This window comes from Equus quagga, chromosome 7 (genome assembly GCF_021613505.1).
Source record: "Equus quagga isolate Etosha38 chromosome 7, UCLA_HA_Equagga_1.0, whole genome shotgun sequence".
Taxonomy (NCBI): Eukaryota; Metazoa; Chordata; class Mammalia; order Perissodactyla; family Equidae; genus Equus; species Equus quagga.
Genome location: NC_060273.1, coordinates 15,654,579 through 15,679,197, shown reverse-complemented (window position 1 = coordinate 15,679,197; position 24,619 = coordinate 15,654,579). Strand labels below are relative to the sequence as shown.

At 39.9% G+C, this 24,619-nt stretch overlaps 1 protein-coding gene across 1 annotated transcript; it reads right to left on the bottom strand.

Annotated features, from left to right (window-relative positions):
- Positions 1–1,566: 1,566 nt before the first annotated feature.
- Positions 1,567–24,619, bottom strand: CDR2 (cerebellar degeneration related protein 2). The gene is made up of 5 exons (XM_046668283.1): positions 24,271–24,619; positions 16,425–16,537; positions 5,356–5,504; positions 4,937–5,101; positions 1,567–3,476 (listed from the first exon to the last, which is right to left on the bottom strand). The coding sequence occupies exons 1-5, from the start codon at positions 24,347–24,349 to the stop codon at positions 2,612–2,614; spliced, it is 1,371 nt and encodes a 456-aa protein (XP_046524239.1). The 5' UTR covers positions 24,350–24,619; the 3' UTR covers positions 1,567–2,611.

Sequence of the window (24,619 nt, the reverse complement as noted above, 5' to 3'; positions counted from 1 at the left end):
AAACATACTGTATGATTCCACTTATATGAGGTACTTACAGTAGTCAAAAATCATAAAGACAGAAAGTATAATGGTAATTGCCAGAGACTGGGGTCAGGGGAGAACGGGGAATTACTGTTTAATGGGTATAAAGTTTCAGTTTTAAATATGAAGAGAGTTATGGGGATGGATGGTAGTGATGGTTGCACAACAATGTGAATGTATTTAATACCAGTGAACTGTACACTTAAAAATGGTCGAGATGGTAATCATTATACTATACCGATGTTTACCACGATAAAAAAAGAAAAAACAAAGCTCAGGTAGATCAAAGAATTGTCAGGCACAAAAAGAAACAGTGTTAAAAAATTAATATAACTACATAAAAATTTTGCTTGGCAAAATGCCCATAAGAAAGTAAAAATTAAGATAAGTAAACTTCCTAAATACTAGAGCTCTTAATTAAGGAAAATGGGCAAAGGACAATACAAATTTTAAGATTAAAAAATATTCAACCTTATTAACAATAAAAGAAATGCAAATTTAAACTACAAGGAAACACCACTTTTCTATTAGTTTGGCAAAGGTCAAAAAGTTCACCAGCACAAGTGTGAGAAAATAGGCAACCTTACCTATTGTTGAAGGAAGTATATATCAGTAAACTTCTGGAAGATGACACTAGCAAAATGCCCATTTCTTTTTGCCTCCACTTCTAATAATTTATCTTCTAGACTCATAAGTGTCCAAAGATGTATTTAAGGCCATTCATCACAGATTTTTGTTTTGGTGGTAGCAAAAGACTAGAAACAATCTACCCATCAGAGACTATTTAAATGAATCTCTCTTTCTGTGTTACATATATATATCTCTCTCTCTCTCTCCATAGACTGGAATACTATACAGCTATCATAAAGAATGTAGATAGATAAAGATATTATTTCACAGACAGATGGTTCAATAAAAACGGAAGATACAGTGCACAAGAGTGCTTATATTCTTAATTGTTTAAAAAAATGGGGCGATATAAGCATACTTGTGTACTAACACATGCACAGAATATTTTGGATGAATATACAAGAAACCAGTAACTAGCTGATTTGGGGGAAGAGAGGGCTGGGAGGTCAGGGAAGAAAAGATGACTAACTTTACAAACTCTTTGCACTGTTGGAAAAAATATTTACCCATTTTTAAAAACTTAAATAATCCAAAAGCAAAACTAATTTAGATTCAATGCTCACTTTAATGTTTAAATATTATAAAGTTTCTTTCCTATGACTGAATGATCAAATGTTTTAAGAATCAACTAGTCAAATGCTCTTAATTCAGATCCAAGTCTGACATTTCTCAAATCGTGAAAATTATATACAGTATATAAATTTGAAAATGTTTTTCAATCATATAGTAATTTTAATGAACGTCTGTCAACAAGAGAATTTGTGCCATTACACGATCCTAAGGAAATGGGGAAAAAAATCACTACCATGTCTTCCTAGAGAAATTTGTTGGAAGAAAAAAAAGTGGGCAGTTGTTTTTAACAGTAAAATGGCTTAAGCTTAAAATAACAAGCAATAGACCCATTTGTTCATTTTCATAGTTTTATTTGGTTTTTAGAAAAATATATACAATTACTATAACCTCGGTTTTCTTAAATAGTTTTAAATTAAAAGTATGCAAGTGAGAGGGTGAGTACATTTCCACAGTCAGAACGTCAATACTGTTTAACAAAGTAGCAGATCGGAGTTTCTGCAGCAAGTCAAATCCATTTACAGGAATGAAGAAACTGAGCAAGAGCAGCTTGTGGCTGGCAGGTTAGCCAGCTCCGACAACACAGTAAGAGTAAGGGGTTTGATCTTGCCCTTTTAGTTTGAATTTAAGAAAGGAATGAAAGATTTACATATTTGCCTGTCCTAATCACTATAGCTTTGCATAAAAACATTTGAATGTGGGGGTGGATACTAACAAGCTAAGCTGGTCAAACCAGAGTCTGCCCTTTCCATTTGGTATTCAATTAGATTTAGAGGTTTTAGGATTACCTGTCAGTCACAGTTCAACTGGTAGCAGATGTAACACAACTCAAAGGCTTGGAGCATTTGTTAATGCCATTTATTTTGGATTAGACTCCTGCTTTCTCCTGAACATTCTTACTGAATTCACAGTATCCAACAGTGTTTGCAAAAGATATTTCAGTTTGGCAGCCATCTGACTTCTACGTAGTTTTGAGAAGCAAGGAGGCAGCAACAATTGCCTTGACTTTGTTTCAACTCTGCCCTTTCCCCCCAATATACTATACACAATACATATACTATATACTATAGTAACTCCAGGCAGACTTCTCCAGGAGCATAGATCTTCCCTCCATTGGTTCTGGGGCTTTTCAAGAAACTGCAGCCTAATCAGCGCGCCAGCCCGAGGCCAGTTTGTCATGGGATTTCCTGAGAAGCTTAAACAGAACTGGATTATAGAACTGACATCAGTAGCCACCTTCTTTCCTCGATGTACACATTTGCTAAATAAGCAAAGTAATGAGGCAAACATCATGAGCAACGTTAGGCTTTGGGTTTACAAACACTTGTCTGAGTGGAGAGAGATGTGATAGGAAACAGGCATTTTAGCAGAAGAGCTGGAGGTTCAATTAGGAATGGGAGGAGAGAGATCGGTATTTCGTTCTCTGTTCATCTATTTCCTGCTTAGTTTTCTTGATGCAACTAAAGATCTCCTTAAAAAGTGCTTTGTATTCTGGAGGTGTGGTGGTGGTGGGGGAGCCAATGGGCTCTGGGGTAAGAGAGGCCAGTTCCCAGCTGCTAGCACTGGGCTCAGGCTGGGCATTCACTCCAGCCGGGTCCTTGGCCAGGGCCCTGGAGGTCTGCACGGCCTTGTGGGACAGGAAGTCCTCTTCCTGCTGGCATTTCTTCAGCAGCTCTTCATACTTCACCTTCAGGGCGCTGTACTGAGTGTCCACCTCATGCAGAAGGGAGATGCCCCTCTGCTTCACAGCCTTGGCCCTCCGGATGCAGGTCTCCTCGTGGCCCTTCACGATGTCACCTCCTGCCAAGCTGCTTAGCACCGTCTCACTGCTGCTACGCTTAAGAGGCTTTCTCTGTGCTTCTGGCACAGTTAGGAACATCTCCTCTAGCAGGCTCTGGCTGGGCTCTTTGAAAGGGACAAACAGAGAGTCTGGCACCAGCTTCTCAACCCCATTCACAAAAGGATGCTCCGACTGCAACATCTGCCGCATCTCTGCCACCTCAGCCTCCAATTCCAGCGCCCGAGCTCGGTAGGCATCCGTGGCCCCCAGCTGCTGTTCCAGTTCACTGTTTTCCTTTAGCACAAGCCCATATTCTTCCTCCATAGTCACCCGCTTCTGCCGCTCCAGGCTCAGCTGGGCCTGCAACATTGTCACTGTTTTTTTCAAATGCTCGTTTTCTTCTTCATCAGGGCTTTGCTGACTTTGCAAGGAAGTGATCTTCTCAGCAAACACATGATCATACACAAAGTGTCTAGAGGAAAAATGACGAAAGAATATATTACACAGGTCAATTGAGAATGGAAAGCGGGCGAGTGATGTTTATTTCAACCCAGTATTTTTGGGGAGCTGTGATAGTGACCTATTTTTTGTCTATTCCACATTAGAGTGGTGGCTAAAATAAAATTGTGTGAGGCTGGAAAATAAACACATGTAAGAAAACATGACTAATTTTTTTTAAACATTAAAAGTACTATAAAACATCCATTCCCAAAGACCGGTAGTACGACCGATACCTCTCAAGGAAATCAGGATGGCCCAGTGCTTCTCAGCCTTGGCTGCAGATGAGAATTACCTGGGTAGTCTTCAAAAATATCGATGCCTGGGTCCCCCTCCCATAGATTCTGACCTAGTTGGTCTGTCACTTAGACTTGGGGTTTTTTAAATGCTCTCCATGTGATTCCTAATATGCAGCCGAGATTGAGAACCATTGCTGCACTGACTTTAAACCAGGAATGCACATCAGAATCACCTGGGCAGCTTTTTCCCCACACCTAAAGATTCTGATTGAGGCCTCTGGGAGTCATTGGTATTGCAGTTTGAAAAACGCCACAAGTAATCTGATGAACTGTCAAGGCTGAGAACCACCAACGCAGTCCCAGGTAACTTACAAGTGTATTTATTTACGTGATTGTTCATCTGCCTCTCCTCCAGACTGAAAGCTTCAAGAGGGCAGAACTGTGTCTATTTCGCTTACCACTCCTCATTTCTGGCATAGCACCTGCCGTGCAACAGGTGCTCAATAAACAGTTCTTCAATAAAAATTCAATCTCATAGCTCTAAATTGTAAAGGCATTTCTGTAGGCAGAAAAAACTTCTGTTTGCCTGGATTTTTGTTTCACTGAAATTTCAGTTTTTTCTTCACTCTAATGTGAAATACAACCCCAAAATCTATAGTTTATCAGAAGTACTGCATCTTATTTTTAAGTAAGATTTAATGCATTAAAACCCTGAAATAAATGCTCCCAAGACTTTCAAAAATGAGTTTTCATAGAATTATGAATACCCAAGAACCCTGTAATTTTTATGTTTACATTAAGTGGTTTTGTTCAAACCACTGGCAGTTTAATAACCATGTGGTGTTTCTTAAAAGGGTACTGTTTTTTTTGAGGAAGATTAGCCCTGAGCTAACATCTGCTGCCAATCTTCCTCTTTTTGCTGAGGAAGACTGGCCCTGAGCTAACATCCATGCCCATCTTCCTCTACTTTATATGTGAGACGCCTGTCACAGCATGGCTTGCCAAATGGTGCCATGTCCGCACCTGGGATCTGAACCGGCAAACCCTGGGCCGTCGAAGCAGAACATGTGCACTTAACTGCTATGCCACTGGGCCAGCCCCTTAAAAGGATACTTTTAATCTCTTGGAATCCAGAGTGTGTCAACGACATGAGACGCTCCCCTGCTTGTAAATGCATGGAAAGGCAGGCTCTTACTGGCGGAGGTCATACAGCTCTTTCAGACACAAGAAGCTGGGTGCCGATTTCTCCTGGTCACATTTTCCCTGGTTCCTTCTCCCTTGGCCAGATGACTTCAACTCCTCCACCTGGCTCTGGAGGTGATCAATGTTGGTTTGGAGGCATTCGATCGTTTCAGTCAGACTGTGAGGAACAGAGAGAAGCCAATTGCTGCTTGTCATATTAAATTAAGGGCATAAGCAGTGAGGAGAGCTTAGTTGCCAGACACACAAATGGTTTTTGTAATTGGAAAGGCCTTCCATTTAACCTCTATTCTCCATAAAGAATCAAATTAAACTTTACCCCATACTGACCCAACCCACGACAGCCATGTTCTTTTCTAGCTTATACCAAATGACTTTCCCCTAGAGCTTCCTCAACAGAGTCTGGAAATTTACCTCAGAATCTTTTGCTGTGAGGCCTTGCTGTCAGCAACTAGCTTTTGATTTGTTTCTTCCAGTTCCCTTGCTGTGACATCCAATTGCTCGTAAACCTTTGCATGCTGTTCATTCATCTGCCGTAGAAGCTCCACCTGCTTGGTCAGATACTGTAAGAGAAGATGACAGTGACCAGGCTGCACATTAAACAGATGCGATACCTGCAGTATTCCCACACCAGTTCTCTCATCGTCCAACACCAACTGAGTTCCTACAATTCGATTCAATTCTGACACTAACTACCTGGAATTGGTGACCCCCACAGGTCATAATAGCTCAGTCCCACAAAACTGTCCCTACGTCAGATGCCAGTTGCAAGTCCCAGGGACCATCTGTACTACCAACCACCTGGCTATAAATTTGGGGGTTCCCACGACCTTTCAGGTTCAATAATTCACTGGAACAACTCAAAGAACTCAGAAAAGTGCTTTACTTACATTTACTGCTTTATTCTAAAGGACACAACTCAGGAACAGCCAAAAGGAAGCGAGACATAGGGCCAGGTGTGGGGGTAGAGAGCGGTGTGGAGCTTCTATGCCCTTTCCAGACACTCCATCCTCCGAGCACATCAATATATTTGTTCACCAACTTGGAAATTCCCTTAGCCTCGTTTCAGAGTTTCATTGAAGCTTCACTGCATAGGCACGATTGATTAAATCACTGGCTATTGGTGACTGAACTCAACCTCCAGCCCAGAGGTTAGGAGATTGGGTTGATAGTTCTAACCCACTAATCAAGTGGTTGGTTCCTTCTGGAAACCTGTCCCCTCCTATCACTCAGGAGATTCCAAGGGTTTTAGGAGCTCTGAGCCAGGCTGGGGACAAAGATCAAATATATAATTTTTATTACACCACAATACCACAGGTTTTTTTTGTTTTTTTTTTTTATGGAAATAACTTTGAATCCCAGTTAAACTACTTGTCTTAATAGGAAATGAGTACAGACCATCCTTTATATGCTTAGTTCCCCTAATGCTTAGCAACATCCTGCGTATTATGAGTCTAGTCTACTCTTACAAATCACATAACACACATAAAATTAATACTCTACAGAAAAATCTAAAGTGAGATATGATACTCCCACAAGAGAAAAAGCATGGAATACATAATCCATGTTTAAGCAAAAATATCACGTTTTACAGAAATAAGAAAGGCTAAAGTAGAGGACTTTAAACAATTTTCATTTGGAAAAAAAAGCATTTTTTTCTCTGAGTGAGCCATTCTGGACAAGAAATATGGAAAATAAGACTGATTTAACCAGAAAGACATATTTTAGCTTAATATGATTCAAAGATTCCTATTATTTTTAATTCTGTGAGAATATTATCATCATAATCCTCCTTATTCGTGAGAAATTTGCCAGATTATTTACTTTGGTACTGCTAAGACTGCTTTCTAAAGCCAGGAATACAGGGGAATTATCACAATCTTAAAGCCTCAGTATTAAAGTTATCTTGCTTCCCTCCCCTACTCAACTCCACTCAAGATGCTGACACACAGTACATATTCCAAATGAAACACTCATATTTCTCTGGGGCACAACTAGAAAGAGGAAAAAAGGTAGGTCTGAAGCATTATTGATGATCAAATGGTAACAGACCAAAGACATGACTTTAAAAATACTTTTTTGAGGCTTTTTATACAAACTTACAAGTATTTGCAAAGCCAACAGCCTTCTTTCAAAGAACAGGCTACGTAATTTTTAGTGGGCTCTTTAAACGGCAGTGTGGCAGAGTTGAAAAAAGCATGTATGGCCTTTTATCAAATCTAGTTACATAACTTGGTAGCAATGTGTTGAGAAACACTTAACTCTCATAACTCCAACTTTCTCATCTGAAACTCTTGGGGCCAAAAGTGTTTTGGAAAATTCTTTAAATTTTAGAAAGACAACATGGCACACAACACTTTATAATATCCCCGGTGGGGTCTGGGCAGCACTCTGTAATCAAGCATTGATATTTGTGAATCAAAAAGTATGAATAAAGATTATAAACAGCCTCACATGAGTTCAGGTCAGGATTTGCTGCCAAATGAATTTGTTGCAAACTTAAGAAAAAAATCTTGTTCTACAGAGCCTTTTGGGTCGGGAATTGAAAATAAGGCATTGAGGATCTCTTAGCACCCATCTTGTAGGATTGAAATATTATGTGAGATAAGTGACACACAGCATGACCCTGTAAAACCTGTGTTTATTCTTCACTCCCTCATCCCCCACAGCTTCTCCTAGGACCCTGCCCTTAATCCTGCCCTCTGGCTAGCCATGTCATAGTAGGTTCCTGTCACTGAGGAAAATGTGTTCAATGTCTTAGGAATATTGGAGTGGAAAGGAGGTTTAGAATATGGGAATATATATACAATAGTACAGAAATTCTGCAAGCTACTTTATATCAAGTATAAAGTTTCAAGTATTCTTTGGGACTGATTCACAACCACCTTAAAAAAGGCTAATGTATAGACCAGACACTAATTATTAATTTACAACAGGATCTGTCCCTGCCCAGCGATTGGAATAGTCACGTCCTCTGTAGGACACATCTGCCCCATAAATGCTAGGTGAGAGGCCAGCTCCCACGGGAGTCTTTTGGTGGGCACAGGATCAGAGAAAAGAGGAAGCCTGATGGGAGGGAGAGGCATAGTAGCTAAGAGCTTGGGCTCTGGGGTCAGAATTTGGTCTGAAGTCCTGTTTTGTCATTTCTAACTGGGTGACCTCCGGCAAGTAACAATTTTTTCTAGGGTGAAATTGCCTCATCACCTTTCAAGGTTGCTGAGAGATTAACATATGTGAAAGGTTCAGCATGGCATGTGGCATATGGTAAAACTGCTCAACAAGAGACAGCTATTGTCATCTTTATCTACGGTTATGGTTTTCAAACTTCACATGTGCTAAGATTTATCTGGGGGATTTATTAAAGTATAGGAACCTGGGCGCCTTTCCCCTAAAGTTCTGAGTCAGTAAGACTAGGGTAGAGCTAAGATTCTGCATTTTTAGAAAACACTCCAGGTGATATTAGTACAAGTGGTCCATGGATCACACTTACGAGAGAAATGTTGATCCTGGTCATGGAATATCCTGGAAATCTCCCCTCCCTTAACCCAATGTCTCTTTCTCTTGGGTCTAGAAGACATAAGTACTCACTTGGATCAACAATGATCCTTAAGCTTAATGTTCACCATTTCCCTTCTTAGGACTTCGTCGAGTTGCAGTTGTTCAATAAGATTAAGTTAGATTTTAACTGTATCACAGTAGCATTCTTTACCACGTTATACTTCAACAAATTCTTACACTCATACTTCCCTGAAATTACGTACTAGTTACCTGAACTTTGAGTGCTGCTTCCTAAATTCTCAGTCCACTCAAATACTGACTCTACAGATGGCTAATCCTATCTACATTTTAAAAACTTTTTATTATGGATAATGTCAAACATAAATGCAGAAAAAAATGGTTTAATGAACCCCCATCTATCCATCATCCAGTTTTAACAATTATCAACATACAGTTAATCTTGTTTCATCTCTACTCTTCTACTCTCATCTCCAATCATTTTAAAGCAAATCCAAGACATCTTAATTCAAGTATACATATTTATATTTCTAAATGATAAGACTTTTCACTTTAACTACAATTCCAATCATACCTAAAAAAAAAAAAAACCCAATAATTCCTTAATATCAGCTATTATGTTTCGGTGTTAATATTTTCCCAACTGTCTCTCTTTAAATGGTTTTTCCAGCTTTATCTGTTAGCCATTGATTCTTCCTTATTTCACACTCAGGAGGTGGGTAACTTTACATTAAAATTGTGGAGTTGCCTCAGCCTAAGGCAAGCTCCCTCTCCCTTTAGGTCCTTTCCCCTACTCTCCCCTCTCCCAGAGGACACACTTCTCCTGGCTGGCTCTATCTAATCCAGCAGTGCTTAACCTGGGGTCCACGGACAGAATTGAAAGAGTCTGCAACAATGGATGGGGGAAAGTTGTAGCTCCATTTTCACTAACTTCTAATTGAAATTTAGCATTTCCTTCAATTATGAATGGAGGCAAAAAAACACCAGTAGTATGAGGGGTACCTAGCACTTCCTCACCAATAGAAATCACAGACATTTTCCTATGACATGATAATGGGTGCAGAAATGTTGATTTATTGGTTATACTCATCACTATTTGAAATTGCAGTTTTTAGATTGCCATTAGATCTTGATATTTAATGTATTAATAAAGAAACACATATTACGATATCACAAACTCATTTTTTGCAATATTTTCATAGGCATCTCAATATAACAGGTTCCCTTTGTAATTCTATGTATTTGATGTATTTTAAGAGGATCATCATAGACCTCACTAAATAGCCAAAGGGACTGACAGCACAAAAATGGTTAAGAACTCTGATTATCCTTTAGGCCTCCATTCAAACAGACCGTCTTCAGAAGCCTTTCTAGACCCCCTGTCTAAAGCAGCACCTCTCCCAAGGCACCCTATCAATTTCCCTTGAAACACTTAACACAATAATAAACAACCCAATTACTTACTTGTTAATGTTGTATTCTAACCCGCCTTGAAGAAGGGAAGCCCCTTATACATCTAGTCCATTTAGTACAATTCCTGACACACAGTAGGGACTAAAAAAAGTAGGCTAAATGGCAATTTCTAGACCTCTATTCACAACAGCTATCATGTGCTATATCACAACTCAGCTGAAATGTCGAGAGACCTAATTGAAAGGTTTTGAGAAGGGCTTTGCTTAAAGCCCTCTTGGGAAAAGGCCCTATTAGCCACTACTTCTCTCCTCTCTTCCTCCATTTACAGATTATTTCTCTGCACCTATTCCAGCTATTCTGTGGGCCCCAAGCTGTTGCCCCTTTATAAAGATATGTTCAATTAGAGTTGCGGCCAACATAAAGGGAACGAGTCAATATGCAAATAAATACAAAGAGGCTATTTAAAAACTACAGTGAGTCTCCCTCGTTTGATATAAAAAACTGTGACAAAAACACAAGGAAACCATTCAGGAGGAATTTGTGATATTTTGGTTTTAGAGGACTTGGCTTTAAGGACAATCTAAATGGCAGGGAGCTTGTTTTCACACGGTAGGAGTTTAATCTTATTAAAGCAAAACTAATCAGAAAAGCCCTTCACTTCTCCACAATCTGTGAGAGGTCACCTAACAAAGGAGTCTGATTAAACTGGTCAGCAACTTAAAAGAAAAATTATTAGATCTTTTAGCAAGTACTGATATAAGGCCTGAGAATCAGAACTCCATGTAGTCAGACACCGCTTTAAGGCTTGACGTCTAAAACTTCAAATTAGTATTTATCAATTTTTTTCTGAATCTAGAAGAAAATGAGTTAGCTTATTTTCTACCCTGCATTTAAAGGTACAGATATACTTCTAATGCTCTGGTTTTCTCAGTTCAGAATGTTTGATACACAGCCTCAAATGAATCTGACAGGACTGCCACCAATCTGAAATTCAAGTGCCAAAAAGAACTCGAGTACAAAACTATCTGCCATATTAAACAGGGGGAAAGAGGACATTTAAGCAGAACAGCGGGGGGAGAAGAAGATGCGGGTAGCAAAAATAAAGGGGAAATGTCAACTTATAGGCGAGAGTATCACAGTTTACGTTCCGTGGGTTATCTCACACGTGTCTTGGAATTGGCACAGAATGTCACCTCAGCTGTGAGTACAAGGTTCAGGTTATACACAAAAGCTATAAACAGGCCACCTTTACAACTGAGGCAAACCTTTGAAAAAGAAAGGTCAGTAGGATTAGACTAACATGTGGCAATTGTAGAACCCTGACCTGGAATGCAGGAAAAGACAGACACAACCCAAACTAAAAACACATAAGGAATGGAATGGAAATTTGGCTTTTATGCAGTGTTGAGATTATCTTTATATTAAGAATTATAGCCCAAATCCTCTTAATTTAGGATCAAAATGACCTTCCCCAATACTGAAGAAATATTTCCTATTACCTTTGAAAAATCTCTGTCCTCTGCTTACTATATTTCCCCTGTAAGAAATTTAGTGGGAAAAAGAAATAAAAGCATGAATATGAAAAAAAAAAAACCATCTATAATCTCACTATTAAAAGCTTGGCTTGTTTTTAAGATTTGTTTTCCAGTAATTGAAAAGGATTTATTTTTTTAAGAATTAAGATTCTTTCATTACTAAAATTCTTAAAAGATGGATAAACTGTGCAACAAATTATACTGGCCAAAATATATGCATTTACATAATCGCATCCCCTCAGAACAACCCTGTACCAAGGTAGTGCAAGCATTCTTATCACCATCACAGAGCGGAGCAAACAGGATCTGAGAGGTAATTCACATGCCTAAGTCTCTAGCTATTTGCTGTAGAATTGAAGGCTTAAACCTGAGTCTTCTAACACTGAGGCCAGAGCTCCTTTCACTTCCTTTAAAAATCTCCAGAGGTGGAAACCCACAGTTTAGTAATATTGGAAGCACTTTGTAAACTGTTTATTTGTCCTCTGTTAAGACACTGATTTCAACATTTATCGATTACCTACTCTGTGTGAAAGACCATGAATAAACACAGCAACAGCTTCAAGACTGCAACGGGAAGTCGGGGTGAGGGGGAAGAATAAAACAAATCAAGAAATATGCATAATATACAGTAGAATATTGGTAAATGTAGTAAAGGAAGCACAAAATGCTTTAAAATTTCCAAGGAAGACACGAGCTCTTGCAAGAAGGGACGCCTTGAAGGCCAGCTGACTTTGAGTGGTAGGGACAACTTCTGTGGGGATAATGCAGGTTTCCACGCAGAGAAGCAAAAAAAACACCAGGCTGTGGGCTGCTTACACGATTGTAGGAAACTTTAAGAGAATCCAATTGTGTCTGATAGTGTCAGATCTCATTACTCTCCAAAGCTTCTCTCCTCCCCCTCATCCCAGAGAGAAAAACTTGCTCTGAAATCTTGAAAAATTAGATGCTCAGATTAATACTGAATAAAAGTCACACAGGCTGTAAGCATCTCTGAAGCCAATCACTACTTTCAATAGTTTATTTAATCTTTTTTTACATTAAAAATGATGCTTTACAAAATACTGATCAATTTTTGTGAGGATTGTTTGAAACCTACTAACAGTCTTTGAAAGCATGCTTGTAGTTCTACTTACAAAATACCTTTTGACAGTTTCCAAGTTGTCTATTTCCATAATGAGTCACGGTTTGGGGATTATAATTGTCCTAGTATTTTCACCAGTTCTGCACTATTCTTCATCCACTCTGAGTAGTTTGTTCCAAGACTATTTTTCTGGACTGTCTCATTTAAAATTTCTCTGGGTTGGTGGGATAAGAGACTTTTGGTTTTCAAATACGTATTTTTATAAATTAAAAAAATGACCATGTATTACTTTTCTCATTAGGAAAACTCCCAATAAACATTCTGAAAAGTTGGTTTAAAACTTGTACAAGTGATTGCATTCATGTAAAGTTCAAAAACAGGCTAAACTAATCTAGGTGTTAGAATGCTGGTTAGTCGGGTGACTGGACGAGCTGATAACGTTCTCATTTCTTATCTGGGTGTTGGTTGCATGGGTATGTTTACTTTATGAAAATTCATTGAACTATATACTTAGGATTCATGCTTTTTTCTGTATGTACATTATATTTCAATAAAAAGTTTACTTAAAAGAAAAAAATTGACATAAGGTTTGAATTAAGGAAAGAGCCCTTATAAAGTTTAGGGGCTCCTGAAGGTTGCATTGATAAGAGGTACATAATGCAAGGGTCATCTTTTAGCAGGGAATTAAGCTCTTTGGCTGCCTGGTTACTTTTACAAGAGCATCAGGCCTTCTTTGTTTTAGACTATTAGTGAGAGACCGTGGAAGTCTATGTTGTGATCGGTAAGCATGCCCAGAAACAGATCTGAAGCAAGCAGGCAGTAAGGCTGTTACGCGGTAGTCTTCTGGCAGGTAAATAAGCTTAGCCAGCATGTCCATTTCATCTCCCCATTTCATCCCACCCCTACTGACTTTCATGAAGCAATTTATAAAAAGAAATAAAGAAGAAAGGCAACTGTTATGGCAGAGAAGACATCTAAGACAGTGTTATTCTGAGCCAAAAAACAGCTTTAGATAAAGAGTAAAATGTTGAATGCTACAATGCTTGGATCTATGAACCAGTGGACCACATGCACTATTAGAGAGACAAGAGATTCAAGAAAATATTTTGGCAAGTACTCCAGTCTAAATTTATTTGAAATACTTATACACACATTTAATTTTATATTTATTTAATCATTAAGGTCTGAACTGGATACTTCATTTCCATTATGTTTTACAACATCTTATGGAAGACACTAGATGGTGGAGTGTTCTTTGCAGATTTGGAGAATTTCAAAGATCTTTGGAGTTTTTCAGAATGTCAATGATCTGTCTTAACTGTTTAATCATCCTCAATACCACAGAAAACAAAGGTAGAAAGACAAGTAACTTAGATCATAAAGCAATTGTGTTTATAACCTCCTACATTAACAAATAGGCATCATTCTCTTAATTGTACAAATTTGGACTTTTTTTCATCTACACTTGGGAGATATGCTAAAATAAGTATCAATTATAGCATTGTTATAGTGATTTATAGCTGCTTTCATAGGAATCATCAATACAATGTGTTAAGACTATGTTTCTACCCAAATACAAATAAATATGGATGACAGTCTTCATGGATATACCCCAAGACCACTCTACGAAATCTTCCAATGAGTTGAGAAACAAAATCTATGAAACAAAGCAGGAATGAGTTCCTTGACCACAAATGACATTTGGCTAGTTTAATAATTTAAAAATGCCTGGTTCTTCTACATTTTTAGGTTTCCGGCAAACTCTACAAGTAATTACAGTAGTCCCCCCTTATCCTCAGGAGATACGTTCTTTTTCCCCTATACAATCATGTGTCACTTAATAACAGGGATATGTCCTGAAAAATGCATGGTTAGACAATTCTGTCATTGTGCGAACATCATAGAGAACCTAGATGGTTCTCTACATACCTAGGCTATATGGTACTAATCTTATGGGACCACCAACATATATGTGGTCTGTTGTTGACTGAAATGTCGTTATGCAGCACACAGCTGTACATACATGATAAAGTTTAATTTATAAATTAGGCAAAGTAGGACATTAACAATAACAATAAAATAGAGCAATTACAACAATATACTATAATAAAAGTTACCATAGATCTTAGCAACCTCAGCATATGATATTTTTTTCTTTCCTTATTAAGTTGAGAGCTTTCACCTTTTCACTTAGAGAAAGCACTTCACAGCTTCTCTTTGGCATATCTGAATTGCCACCATCGCTACTCTTATGCTTTGGGGCCGTTATTAAGTAAAATAAGGTTACTTGAACACAAGCACTGCCATACTGCGACAGTCATCTGATAATAGAGATGGCTACTAAGTGACTGACAGGTGGATAGTATATACAGTGTGGCTATGCTGGACAAAGGGATGATTCATGTCCTAGGTGGGACAGAGTTGGACAGTGTGCGATTTCATCACACTACTCAGAATGGCATGCAGTTTAAAACTTATGAATTGCTTTTTTCTAGAATATCCCATTTAATATTTTCAGACTGCAGTTGACCGCAGGTAACTGAAACTGTAGAAAGCAAAACTGTGGATAAGGGACTACTGTAAACTCAATTTCTGGTATGGCATGTTCTATGCTCTTTTGCTCTAGAATGTGCTAAAAATGGTAGCTGGTGACCTCAATATCATTACAAGACATGCCGTCCCAGAATTATAAAAGGATCTTTCAGTCGTATCATTGGCTATATTCCTAAACTGTGACAGAGGGCAAGATCTATTGTGTGTTCTTCAATCATGGCGACATGTAAAGTTAAGAATACTGAAATTATAAATTTGCCTCGGTTTTGACGATATATTTATGTTCAAAAATTGAAATCTGTATAATTTTGATTGCTTTGAAGTCAAGGACTATGTAATTCTACTTCTTTGAATTTCTAGAACCAGGTTTAGTATATAATCAGAGCTCAATAAGTTCTGATCATGATGAATTGCTTCCCTTTTCTAAGGTCTTTTACATTTTTCTACACATAGACACAAGACTCCTGATTGTAGTGTACCAATTTGAGGGGAAAGAATTGTAGTTTAAGTGTAAAGCTTTTTTTTTTGGAGGTGGGGGAGTTTGCGGTATGGAGAAAACATTCTAATGGGACAATTGTCTGGTTAATAGCCATAATTACCATCTTTATAGCCACGTGGCCTACATATAACTGGGCTACTTAAATGGGATCATTTACAAGATAGCACCTTCCATTTCAAAGCCCTATTCCAGCATCTTTCATTTTAGTTTGTTAGCCAAGGGAAAAAGTAGTGTTTTAATTTTAAAACTACTAAAAATGTAAATAAATCAAGATCAGTGCAGAGAGAAAGAAACATCTATGATTAATTGTTTGAATGACACAAGGAATTTGAAAACATTATGAAATTCAATAATGTGATTTTTAAATTTTTTATCTAAACCCCAGTTTAGGATGGTGTTTGGTGTGGGGGAGATGCAACCAGGGAGAGGGTAGACAGGGACATTCAACAGTGTAGGTAGTTTTCCTTTTTAAGCTGGGTGGTGGGTACGCAGGTGTTTATACTGTATTATTCTTTTATACCTCTTTGCATATCTTAAATATTGCATAATTCATTTTTTTAAAAGAAAAAAGTGAAAAACTGAGCGTAATATTCACAGCTTTATTTTGCTTCACATACTGGCAAATACTGGACCATTTACTTCTAGTAACTTCACCAAGGGCGAAGGGAGAAGTCTTTTTCATTACTCAGCCTTCCATGTTGGGAAAGACTGAAGAAGGTAGAAATCAACCTCTCCACCCTCTCCAATAGTTCCTATTCTCAAAAAAGTTTGTGTTAGAAATTAAATGTTGCTTTCAATTGCAAGTGCCATTTTATCAAAATATGATTGGTACAACAGCAGCAACACGCAACACCTCCAAGTGTCACTCTCCCGCCGAGGACATTACCTCAATTTCCTGTAACTGCTCCTGATTGGTTGTGTACATCTGCTGAAGAGAATCTTCCAGCTCTGTGTTCCGATCCAGCAATGTCTTCCCAAGCTCAGCAGCAAGTTGGAGATCTAGCAAAACAAGTGAATCTTACAATAATGCAAACAATCTCACTTCAACACTTTATATAATTCAGTCTTTAAAAGAGGAATGAACCAAGACCCAAGCCAACATATAAAGCTTAAGTCAGATCCCAACGGAGGGTGGAATGGCATGGACGGAAACCTGAGTTCTACTTAAAATTCAGTTGAACTGAGGCCCTCTACAGGTAACATACTCTCTGACCTGTCCTAACATGTCAGACTTGAAGAATACTGATCTTCTTTATGCAGGTGTATTAATTAGTTCAGGAATGATTATTTAGCATTGTAACTTCTAAGATCATAATTATTTGCTAATGGACTGGACTTATTCAGATCCTGATTATCTACTTTTTTGGATGGACCCCTGAGCCAAAATACAGACAAATCTTTCAATAGTCTCTAAAGTTCCATGAAATCCAGCCACTGTGAAAGCAGCTATCAAAGCAAAGTTTGTTGTTACAGATCCTGGTGCCTTCCGAGGGTGCTAAAAATTATTTAGTCAAGAAAAGGAAAAATACATCAGTAATAAGAACGTTGCCCCAGGTCTCATTTTTCCTTCTTCTCTTCAAGTCCTTCTCCAAGATGAGCAAATCAGACAAGCAAAGCAGCAATACAGTTTCTGAGGCAATTATGTGTCATAGTGTAAGCTTTCATTTAGCAAAGAGCCTTATTTCCATTTTAAACCTCTTTTTTCAACTCTTTCTTCTCACGCATATGTGCACATAAAATCGGATTTGTTTGTATTATACACAATCCCAGAAATAAAAATTTGATGACACAGAAAAGGACACTGGTTCTAACATAGGTAACTGAAATACTTATCTGTACAGTAAACTTCATGGAGAGGTTCTTCAACATAGTGGGAAATGCACTGAACTGGTAGGAAGGTCTGAGATCCAGTTCTGACTACCATTTACCAGGTTAATACTTTCAGTATGGTGACTTTAGGGCTGGCCCCGTGGCCGAGTGGTTGGGTTCTCGCACTCTGATGCAGTGGCCCAGGGTTTCGCTGGTTCGGATCCTGGGCGCGGACATGGCACTGCTCATCGGGCCATGCTGAGGCAGCGTCCCGCATGCCACAACTAGAGGGACCCACAGCTAGAGTACGCAACTGTGTGCTGGGGGGGCTTGGGGAGAAGAAGGAAAAATAAAAAAAATAATAAAATCTTAAAAAAACAATATGGTGACTTTAAAGGCCCCTACACTATTACAGACAAGAATTCTATTCTTGTCTAGAGGTGACCGGCCTGTCAATAGATGATTGTGAAAAGTAAACGAAATAATACACAAAAACTTTACAAACTAAGCTGCAATACACGGGAAAAGTATTGTTAGTATTCACTGATTCACAAATGAATGTTTTTATTGCTGGGCACTATGTTAAGCTTTGGCCACAGAATGGTGAATAAAATGAATGACGTTCCTGCTTTCCTGACACTCCCAGGTTAATGCCAGAAGCCAGACAGCAAACAAATAAACTTGCAAACCATGAAACACTATTCACTCACACACACATGCATACATTCAATAATAGCAGACACCAATCTAAGCACCAGGGATCTAAAAATGAACTCAACTAACACATCCCTGCTCTCATGGAGCTTATATTCTACTGGGAGAAACAGCATGATAAAACACATAATAGACAGTTCTAAGAGTCAAAGAGAAAAAATAAAGCAAGGAAGGGGGACAGGAAGAGTGTGGATATGGGAGGTGGAAATTTAAGAACATATGACAAGGGTGACATGAGAATCAAGATGTGAAGGAACTGAATAAGTGACCCATGTAGATCTATCTAGGGCACGAGCATTCCAGGCAGAGGCAAAACAAGTGCAAAGACCAGGAGGAACATGACTAGAGCTAAAGGAGGCCACTGAGGCTGGAGCAAAGTAAGAGTGTGTGAGGGATGCGGGGAGTGGGGTGGAGTACGACAAGCAGGGTTCCAAGGTCGGCCAGCTTGTGTAGGGCCTAACGAAGGAGATGAAGATTTTGGCTTTTACTCTGAGTGAAATGGAACCCAATGAAGACTTCTGACAGGATCATTCTGGCTGCTGTGGAAACAGATTGAAAGGGACAAAGCTAGAAGCAGGGTGACAGGATACTGCAATGGTCTGGGTAAGAGATGATGGTGGCCTGGACTAGAGTGGCAGAGATGGAGAGAAGGGGTAGGATTCTGGATATGCTTTGAAAGTTAGAGCTAAAAGGATTTGTTAACCAACTGGATGTGGAGTGTAAAAAAAAGACAAAAAACCCCTGGATTTGGTGATAATGAAGAAAGGATCTACTTTAGGAAGAGAGGTCACAAGGCCAGTCTCTCTGAGGAGACATTTTAGCTAAACCTTGAAGGATGAGGATCTTGCCATGTAAAAGCCAGGCAGAGGCCCTGAGACAGGAAATAATTTGGCATACTCCACACCCCAACAAAAAGCCAGCGTGACAGAAGCATGAGCGGGGGAGTGCTTTGAGATAAAGTTGGAGAAGTAGGCAGGGACCAGATCACATAAGATTTTATAGGCCATGGTAAGGAAAGTTTGAATCTTATTCTAAATATGATGGAAAGTCATTTCACTTAATGTTATAAAAAATATTTATTATGAAAACAAATTTCTTTATTACGTATGATTTTTAAACTTAATTTTTAGAGGTTGACAAGCAAGATTTAATGTTCATTCACTACTACCGATATTAAAACTTAACCTAGGATAAGTGGTAACAGAAAAGCAACAACTTTTGTTACATCCTAATGTCCATTCAAGTGCATAATTAGCATTCTCCTTGCTTAGTTCTCCCTCATTAGGAAAAAACAAAGCAGCAAAATCTACCATACACCACAGTAGCTCACTTTAAAACATTTTATACCCCATTTTAAACAAACAGTATAATGTTGATGGATGAGTGTTACAATATATTCTCATGATGTAAATATTAACGTCTACTAAAGTACTTAAGACTTCAGATAATAAGCCAACAGGTTCTAACTCTTACTCTCACTAGATTCTCTACTTTATCATCCACATCTTCACAGTTTTAAGTCTAATGACAGGGATATACACTTCTTTGTTTAAGGGAGAGAGTACAAATTTCCCTAGGCGAGGTACTTAAGTTTTTCACTTGTTTTCACAGATGGTAATGAGAAACGAGAGTTGAGCTTTCTGGGTTTGTACTGCCTGCTCTGCCAGTGAAAACACATACAACCCCAGGCAAGTTAATATCTTGCTTTCACTAAGTGAAAAAAGAATTATGTATGGCTGAAGATGTTCCAGATATAATTATTTTGTACACGCAGGGTGTGTAATGTGTATACACAGCCCCACACAGAAGCCAAGCCACCACACTGTATTAAAGACAAAGCATATATACATTACCTAGACATGACTTAAGCCTCTCCTGGCCTGTTGTAAACTGGTGAGTAATTCCTCTTTGGGAAGGACCAGAGATTCACCAAAGATATTCTCAACTAGCAATCAAAATCTGAGCCGAAACCTTTTCCAGAATGAAGACTAACTTCAAACCATCATCAACTACTTTCATTCAGTTGTGAAACTACCTGTGTCACTTAATACTCAGCCAGGAGCAGCTTTTCTGCTGCTGCAGAAAGAGATGCCAAGTATAGCACTCCTCTAGTAAAAAGTAAACAGAAAAGAATTTGAGACTCGTCCTTATCTCCCGAAGTCTCAGTCTCCTAAATATTTCATAGGATGTTTAGGATAGAATTCTGGTAAGACAGGTCTCAACTACAAGAAAGTGCCTGTGAAGTCACACGGTATAAAAGGATATTACTTCATCTGGTAAAGGGTCTTTTTTTGGTCTTTAAAAAAAGTTTGTTTCCTGTTGTGTAGCGTCTGCCTTCCATAACCAAAAGGAGCCAAAAGCTGGCAGTAAGCCCAAAAAAGTTTTCTAAATAATTAGCAGGGGGGAATGGGAGAGTATTCAATGTCCCTTACTATTATACTTTTAATTAAGGCACAAAAGAAAAGGAAACAATATCATTTTGAAGCCTTATGTACCCGTTCTATTTTCCAATAAGGATTTTCATTAAGACATTGTCTCTTCTAAATCCTGTTGAACTGGCCTAAGCTGCTACTAAAAATACCACAGATTTACTGTAGGCTTGAGAATTGCAACCTATCAATACTTCCACAAGTTTAATATTCTATCACTAATCAGTCTTTGCAAGTGATAATAATCTATTTTAACAGCGTAAACAGTTAGCTTTAAACAGACACTCCACTCAGCCCTACGCTGAAAATTAGCTCTAGTAGTTGGAGAGATTTTTTTAAAAGAATCTTTTTTCCAGAATTCTGAAACCTTTAAATCCCACTGCTATTAGTTTTTCTTATTTTACTGCAGTTTTTCCAAAAAAACATGAGGAGAACATATTCCCAGGTTAGCTGTAGTCGGCAGCAGTAATTCAGTAAGACTAAGGCTGAAAGCTTTTCCTATTACAAAAGTCAAATGCGTCATTCGGTGATGCTTCTGTGTACCTCCTGTTGCCAACGTTACTATAATTGGGAAAGCAAAAAGCCTGAACATAAACACCAAGAAAAATGACAATGTCAGTTTTAACGACCCTCTAAGCAGTGATGCAGCAAATTAGTTGCACACAAGGAAAATGTACTCATCTTGAAAAGAAGCAGAAATCCTAGGATTCCTCTAAACTAAGATTTCATTTGCTGATCTACAGTGGAGAAACCTGAATCCTTATTCTAAGCTTGCACAGCTCTCTAAACAACAATTATAATAGCAGCTCGTCTAAAAGAAAACCCACTCTCTGAAGTCTTTCCACCTTGTTCTCAGGGGCACATTTCAAAGCGAGCACCATTATTACCTGCACAGAAGGCTCCTGCTGTCCCAGAAAAGATCTTACTCAGAGATCACTGTCAGCATTCTTACTGTGCCAACTCAGCCCTCTGACAAAAGACAGTCTCTTCATCAAAGTGTTTTGTGAAAGCAATGGGTTCTCTCCTTCTGCCTGCACACAGCTTTACACGTTTCTAACAAGGTATGAATGGTAGACCAGAGCTTCTGAGGGTAGAATTTTTCAGCAATTTTAAAAAAAGAATGTGCCAGCAAGCTTTGATACAAAGATTCAATCTACTTAAATAATACTTCTATTGCAAAAGGAAAAGATTTGTAGTTCTGTGACTTTGAGAACAGATCTGAAAAAGTTGTTTTAGCAGCTCTCTCAAACAGGGCTTGCTCAGTAAATTAATAGTGAGGATGTAAAAAATGAGCAGATGGATATCTGCACTTGATAAAATCCCACTATATTTGCTTATCAATCTGTTTCACAGGACAATTCCAACACTTTACTCAGTAGAAAATATCTACTGAGGGCCTACCACATATGCCAGGCGCTGTAGTGGGCACATACCAGGAGGCAGCATCTCCAGGCTTCTTTAGTCAACAGATGCCCAGACTGTCAACTCCATGAGGAGGACCCTGACTATCCTAGCTTGTGGATAGGCACTTGTGGCCCCAGTGCCTACATGAAGACCTGGCATAGAGCAGATAATAAATTTTTGAGAAATTAACAAAAATTTAAATCCATTAGAAGTTTAGGAGTTCTTTAATATATATTTTAACAAAATTGGGACAAAGATATCCTTTTATTCACACTGCAGCCTTCATTCTACAGGCCATATTCGTAAGTTATGATTGTTAGAATTTCACATCTCTTCTTACCCCACGCACTTGGTTATGACAGACAGGGTTATGTCAAAGTCCATCGTGATAATGGATGTAAAAGTCCTTTGAAAAGCATACAACAAATTCCAAATGCAAATTAACATTAAGGAGGTTGAGACCTGTGCTCTTTAAGGTTTCATTAAACTTGAACACCTAATGACTTCGTTTTGATCAGAGATTAATGAGTTCCACATGAAACCCCACCACCTTGCATTTGCTTCTCAGTAGATTGAAGTATTACAAATGGTTGTTTCTAACAATCTCCCACAGGGGGAAAGTGTAGTGTGGACAAAGGCACCTGATGGAAGAGAGCCATGAAACCAGCAAGCCTGTGTGAGTGCCTCGGTTCAGTTCAACAAATACTAAAATTGGGCTTCTACTATGTGTCAAGTATTTCGCTGGATTCAAAACAAGGAGCCTGTAGGGATCTAGGCTTCTTAAACGCAGGAAAGAAAAATATTTAGCTTTGCTTCTGCAAACTGTTTAATTTATTATAGGGAAATGTTGCAACTCACAGTGGTTGCTCCATTAACCCTGGAGAAAGCATCAAACTAGGCCATCAATCCTTACAGGGAATTCTGAAAACGGGTTTGTTAAAAAGTAAGACAAATCTTTCTTGCGGACTTAGAGAACACGATGGCAAATTCTGCGCCACAGCCACGAAATAGCTTAGACTATAAAAGCGTAACGGTGAATAACTTTGATGTCGGTTACCGTCCACAGCATACTGATTTAAAAAATCATCTTCCCCCAAAAGAGGTACTTGTTTTATTTTCCTTTTCTGAGTATGAGTCATTTAAGCCTACATTCTTTTTCCGCCCCCAAGTTCAATGGTTAGCCTGAACAAACATCATGGTCATTTAATATTCAACTAAATGAGATGCTAATTTTCAGTGCAAGTTTGGAGGTGGAAAAATTGATTGACACAGAATCGCAGAAACAGAAGATGCCTGAAGAAATTCCTGAGGAGTATTCAGCGTTCAGGACGGTGGTTAAGGAAGTTGGCGCTGGAGTCTGAAGTGGAATCCTAGCTCCCTGATAACATTATCTACTTCTACCTCCCGAGTTGTTGGGAGGATTAAGTGAGCACCTGTTGTAAGGGCCAGTCGGTGTCTGGCACATAAAAAGTGTTCCCCGGACTGCAAGTCCCTGCTATTAATACGCAAAAAAAAAAAAAAAAAAAAAAAAGAGGGCTGCTCTAAGGTTTTTCTCTAGAGACAGCGTCAACAAGAAATCCAAGGCAGGCCAAGAGCCAAACGCTTGTTTTTAACTCAAAAGCTCCAGCGCGAACTGAAGGAGTGGTCGGGGTAGAAGGGCCCCGGAGTCATTTTATTCGGCATCTGAACTATGCCTAAGCAATTCTCTAACACTCAACGGAAGAACCTGTAAACCGGGTGGTAAAAGAACAGATAGCGTTTGGGCACTCCTCATTCTGAGGGTGTGACTCCAAAAATACCGGCTCCCACACTTAACTCGAGCGAAGTCACTTAGCCGTTTTAGCCCCCGCTTTCCCCGTCTGGAAAATGGGGATGCTAAAAGTCACTTTCTCATCAACAGAGCCGTTGTGCGGACGGCATGTGTGCAAACGGCTAGGCACAAGCCACATGGCCCCGCTACACCTGCCCCCTGCAGCCGCTCCCGCCCGGCCCGGGCTGCGATGACTCCCAGCGGCGGAGAGGCCGCAGCCCGAGCCGGCTCGGGGTCCCCCCTGCCTCCGAGGAACGCTCTAAAGATTAGATCAGCGACGCCGGGGAAAGCGCTTCAAACAGTGCCTGGTGCATAGTTAGCGCTCGGCGCGCAGTAATGCTGATGAGGATCACCGAGCACAAGCCCGCCCCGGCCCCGCACAGATGCTTCTCCCCGGCGCGATGGGCAGGCACAGCCCATCCCAACGCCAGGTGAGCGCCAGCCTCTCCCCGCACCTGGCACCTGGCAGCCTCCAGCAAAAGCAACTTTTTAACAGTTTCGCGCCCAGGAGGAGCCTCCTCGGCCAGGCCGCCCGCGCGTCGTCTGCGGGGCGACTGCGCCCTCACCTTGCTGGAGGTCCTGGTGGTCGTACCACGGCTCGTCCTCCTTCATCTCAAACTCCTCGACCAGGTTTTCCGCCAGCATCTCGGCCGGCTCTTCCGGGGACAGCGGTCCCCGCCGCCGCCGCCGTCCCGCCTCAGCCGCTGCCCCGGGCGCTCCGCCTGCCCCTCCGCCCTCAGCCAGAGCCGCCCTCGGGTGGGACGCGCCGCCGCCCGGGCTCCGTCCCGCCGCCTTGACCAGAGCCACCCGCCGCGGACCCGCTTCCCGACTCGCCTCGCGCCGCCCACCCGCCCCAATGGCGCGAGCGCCCCGGCTGGCGCCCGGAGCCGGCTTCTCACGTCGCAGCCGGGCCCA

Coding starts and splice junctions, on each gene's coding strand:
- CDR2 (XM_046668283.1), bottom strand. CDS start 24,349: ATGCTGGCGGAAAACCTGGTCGAGGAGTTTGAGATGAAGGAGGACGAG. Junction 5,505..16,424: donor AGCAGTTACAGGAAATTGAG/GTAATGTCCTCG, acceptor CTTCTCTTACAG/TATCTGACCAAGCAGGTGGA. Junction 5,102..5,355: donor TCACAGCAAAAGATTCTGAG/GTAAATTTCCAG, acceptor TGTTCCTCACAG/TCTGACTGAAACGATCGAAT.